The sequence below is a fragment of the Elephantulus edwardii genome, unplaced genomic scaffold (assembly GCF_000299155.1).
Source record: "Elephantulus edwardii isolate Elephantulus edwardi_28Jun2011 unplaced genomic scaffold, EleEdw1.0 scaffold00483, whole genome shotgun sequence".
Taxonomy (NCBI): domain Eukaryota; kingdom Metazoa; phylum Chordata; class Mammalia; order Macroscelidea; family Macroscelididae; genus Elephantulus; species Elephantulus edwardii.
This window is the reverse complement of record NW_006400233.1, coordinates 292,817-297,742: the sequence shown is the minus strand read 5'-3', so window position 1 is coordinate 297,742 and position 4,926 is coordinate 292,817. Positions and strand designations below refer to the sequence as shown.

General features: G+C 40.4%; 1 protein-coding gene across 1 annotated transcript in view; it reads left to right on the top strand.

The window, feature by feature from the left end:
* The first annotated feature begins 609 nt into the window (after positions 1-609).
* The window catches only part of MED9 (mediator complex subunit 9), a 32,581-nt gene continuing 28,264 nt past the window's right edge, over positions 610-4,926 (top strand). The window contains exon 1 of the mRNA XM_006902981.1: positions 610-836. Within this exon, the coding sequence (XP_006903043.1) occupies positions 610-836 (227 nt within the window). The remainder of the gene's footprint in view (positions 837-4,926) is intronic.

Genomic DNA, 4,926 nt, shown 5'->3' with positions numbered 1-4,926 from the left:
CGCTATGAGTCGCAAAGGACTCGACGGCACATAACAACAACAACAACATTATTGTAGAATGAATATAAGGATCCAAGGGGGGGTGGAAACAGAGGGATGAGGATGTGCAGCGGGAGGGGAATATTAATCTTGGAGTTGTACAATTTGATGGGTGGGGGGGTTGAGGGGAATTGGACAAATCTGTTCTGGAAAACAAAGTATTCGAATTTTGTAAATAAACTAGTATAATTTGAAAAGAAAAAAAGAAAAACCTCCTTACTGTGAGAAACTCCGAATCGGCTCATAGCGATTTTCCATTGGTTTTCTGAAGCTATAAATCAAATCACAGAAATGCTGCCGCGTCTTTCTCATCAGGAGTCTTGGTATAGGTCCAACTGCTGGATGGGCGTGTCCTTTAAGTGGTTAGCACCGGCCCACCCAACAGCCCGTTGCAAGCCACACTAGCACCGCCCCGAGGGGTGGGAGCAAGGGGCTCCCTCTGTACGCCTGCGCGCGCAGGTAAAGCCTTCTGGGAGGCGCTCGGTGGTGACGTAGAAAGCTTACGACGTTGAGGTGCTTGAAACGTCTTCGTGATTTTTTGAGAAACCTTCACTCTTGTCCTCGAATGTTATGGCCTCTGCTGGAGTGGCTGCCGGGCGTCAGGCGGAGGATGCGTTGCCCCCTCCAGTCGAACCATCACTACCAGAAATAAAACCACTGCCGCTTCCCCCGCCACCGACCCCGGTCTGTGGGCTTTCACAACAGCAGTCGCTGGTTCCAAGGCCGCAGTCACCCGCTTCCGTGAAAGAGGAGGAGAACTTTTCCTTTTTACCTTTGGTTCACAACATCATCAAATGGTAAGGGCCTAGAAGAGGGCCATCTCTGACAACCACCCATGCTTCATGGCACAGCTGGAAGAGGAAGGACTAGGTGGTCTTGGGGAAACTAGAATCCAGAGCTTCTATGAGTTTAGCAAATAAATGCCTCGAGCCAAATTGCCAAGCTTCATGATGGCCAGACAATATCAGTGAAAATTAAGCTAGCTTACCGACTTAAATGTACAGGCTCTGAAGCAAACACAGAACCTGCTTGTTTGCTTCCAGCCATTTTGAATAGTTTCAGCCTCCCTGATGGTCAGTTTGTAGAGGCATAAGTGCTCATTTGGTTAAGTTTTTTGTTTTTAATTTTTAAATTTTTTAATTGCAACTTTTTAAAATTTATTATTCATTTCAATGAAAATTTACAGAGACTTTGAGTTTCCATTCATTGTTGCACTGTTCTCCCCTCCCAACCCTCCCCCCTAGTATACTACCCTTTTGGAAAAGTAAAAGAAAATGTCTTTGATTGTTTTACAATCCCTCCCCCATGACCACTCCCCTTTGCAGCCTTATTTTCTAGACTCCCGTCATGACTAAAATACCTAATCACATATCCCTTTTAAACAGTTTTCCCCCTCATCTGTTTCAATGCAGTATACATTATTGAACCCATTTTTCTCAGTCTCCCCACAACCCCGATGCCAGACGTGTTTTACAACAGTGGCACCATGCAGTGTTTGTCCTTTTGTGACTGAGATACTTCACTCAGCATAATGTCCTCCAGGGTCACCCATTTTAAATAATTTTTCATGAGTTCCTTGTTTTTCAATGCAGTGTAGTCCATTGTTTGAATATGCCACAACTTCTCTATCCTTTTGTTTGTTGATGGGCACTTAGGTTGTTTCCAACTCCTTGCTATTGTGAACAAAGCTGCAATAAACATGGGTGTGCATATATCTGCTTGGGTGGCAGTTAGGGTCTCTTTGGGGTATATTCCCAGTAGTGGAATTTCTGGGTCAAATGGTATCTCTATTTGCAACTTTTTGAGAAAGCACCATACCACTTTCCACAGTGGTTGCACCATTTTACACTTCCACCAACAGTGAATAAGGGTTCCAGTTTCTCCACAACCTGGCCAGCATTTGTTGTTTGCTGTTCTGTTAAATTTTGCTAGTCTTACTGGGGTAAGATGATACCTCATAGTTGTTTTTGGTTTGTTTTTTAAATTCAGCCCACAGATTTGAGCCCTCTGTCCTTTGTTGAACAATGCTAAGTACTGTGTGGACGTACCAGTTAGAAGGAAAATCGACAAGAATAGGAATAAGCCTTAATATTTTAGAAAGAGGAGGGATGATAAGTTACTTCACCAGATTAAATTCCGTGGCACTACTCTTATATTATTAAAAGGATATTTGTCATCCTTTTGGCCAGCCTTCAAATTAGCTTGAATTTTTAAGCTGACCCCTATAAAGGAAAGACAAAAGAAAAAGAATATGTACACTCACTCCATCCAGAAGATCCGAGTACTCATGGGTGATTGTACACTGTCTTTTTCTGTCTCTTCTTATCTACCTATATCTATTGTTATGTGCTGTCAAGTACAACTGATAGCCGTCCTATGAATAAATGGATATGAACTTTGCACTATAATTGCCATCTTCATTATCTGATACTGTTGTTGTTAAGTGCCGTGGAGTCATAGGCAACTCATAGAGACCCTATGAACGAAAGTCCTTGACACTTGCGTGACTTTCATCCTTTCTCCAGGTTCATAGGGTTTCCACAGGCAAGCTGTCTATGGAAGTGGCCGCCACTCCTGCTTCCAAGCTTGTTTTAATTGGGGAGTTCCACCAGACACTGTCCACCATGGGTAACCATTTAACACATCAATGTCACAGTGTTCAGCTTCACAGCAATCAGAAGTTACTTCTGTACGTCAGGTGGACACACCAGGGCTATATGACCTACAAGAATGTTTGACCAAAACCAATTGTAAACAGGCCTGAGCACCGCGGATTAGAGTCACCCACCTTTGGCTTGGTAGCATCACTTTTGGTCCACTAGGCCAGCTGGTCTCTCTTTATGTTGTTAAGTGCATCATCTGATATACTTGAGTTTATTGTTTCAATCATTCATTGTATCAGTCCATCTTATTGTCTTCCTCCTTTTCACTGACCTTTCCAAGCATGATGTCTCTCTCTGAGCACTGGCCTCTCCTTACAGTATGCTCTTAATATGGGAGATGAAGTTTCACAATCCTTACTTCTTGGTTTCACCTTTTCCAAAACAGGCCTGTATGTTCTCTTGGTAGCCCCTGGTACTCTTCTCCAACACCACAATTCAGAATTAGCCATTCTTCTGTTGCTCTTATTCATTGCCCAGTTCTCAGTTACATAGCAAGTATTGAAAAAATCATGGCTTAAATTAGGTGCACCTTAGTCTTTAAACTGACATAATTGCTCCTCAGCACTTTGGAGAGTTCCATAACAGTAGACATTCCCAATGTAATACATTTTCTGATTTTTTGACTGCTAACAATGAGCATGTTGATTGTAGATCCAAGCAAGATGAAATTGACAACTTACTCTTTTCTCCATTTATCATGTTGGCCCAGTGTTGAGGAATTTTGTTTTCTTGATGTTGAGATAGATGTAATCCATATTGAAGGCTTTAGGTTTTTGTGTTTGTTTTGTTTTTACTGTCTTCCAGAGTGGTCAGGCTTTAGTTCTTGATCTTCTGCAGCAAGTGTTTCAAGTCCTCTTCACTTTGAGCAAGCAAAATTGTATCATCTGCATAACACAGGTTGTTGATGAGTTTTTTCCCAATCTTGATGCCCCAATCCTCTTAATAAAGTTCAGCTTCTCAGGTAATTTTTTTCAGCATATAGATTGAATAAGTATTGAGAAAGGTTAGAGCCCTTACAGACACCTTTCCTGATTGTAAATCATACACTATACTTGCTTTCAGCCAAGATCCATCTGGTGACATCCCTTGTCATCTTCTAAATCTACCTTGAATTTCTGGTAGTTCCCTATTGATTCACTCCTTTGTTTTAATTCAGTATTTTACTTTTATATGATAATGCTCTGTATTCTGCTGAAACACCTTTTTTTGAAATGGGAACGAATACAGATCTCTTGGTTGTAAAATAGCACATCAGCTTTGCATATGCTTGTTGAAATATATCAGTTGATTTCTGGATCTTACGTTGGTCTTGTTTTGCTGATACCCTTAATGCATCTTGGGCTTCTTCCTTTGATATTACTGGTTCTTGCTCACATGCTAGCTCCTGAAATGGTTGAGTATTAACCAATTCCTTATGGTACAGTAGCTCTGTATATTCCTTCCATTATCTTTTGTTATTTCCTATGTCATTTACTGTTTTGCTCTTAGAAAACTTCATTATTGCAACTTGATTCTTACATTTTCTCAGGTTTTTTTTACATGTTCTTTTTAAAAAAAAATTTATTTTATTGTGTTTCTACCATATCCAACTGGTACAGAAGGAGATTGCCCCTCCTTCTCCAATACAACATCTGGTGGATTCGAACTGCAGGCCTCTGGGATAGCAGTGTAGCTTTTTGCCACTAGGCCACCAGAGCACCCTTCTTCGGTTCTTTTTAGCTTGAGAATTGCTGAAGGTATTCTTCCTTTTGGTTTTCTAATTCCAGGTTTTATTATAATATTTTGCTTTGTTTTCTTGAGTTACCCTTTGAAATCTTCTCTTCTGCCCTCTTATTTTGTAACTTCTTATCTTTCAAATTGCTCTAATTATACTGTCAAGTTGGAACCAACTCATAGCTGACCATCCAGCAGGTTTTCAGAGGCAGTTAATTACATGAGAGGATCTTTTACTCTTCTTTTCTCCTGCAGAGCAATGGATGCATTTAATCTCATGTTTGAGTTGACAGCACAACTCCTTAAGTAATTGCTGTCAATAAGTTGTATACTTCTAAAAAGTTGAACTGGGAAAAATTGTGTGGTAGATTATGTTTAGAACAATGACAAAAGAGTAACTGCTGGCGTTGCTTATGTACAGCTAAATATCTCATGGAACTTGGTTTCTTTTTTTTTTCTATAATTATATTTTATTAATTTTCATAAACATTTACAGAGATTTTGGGCTTCC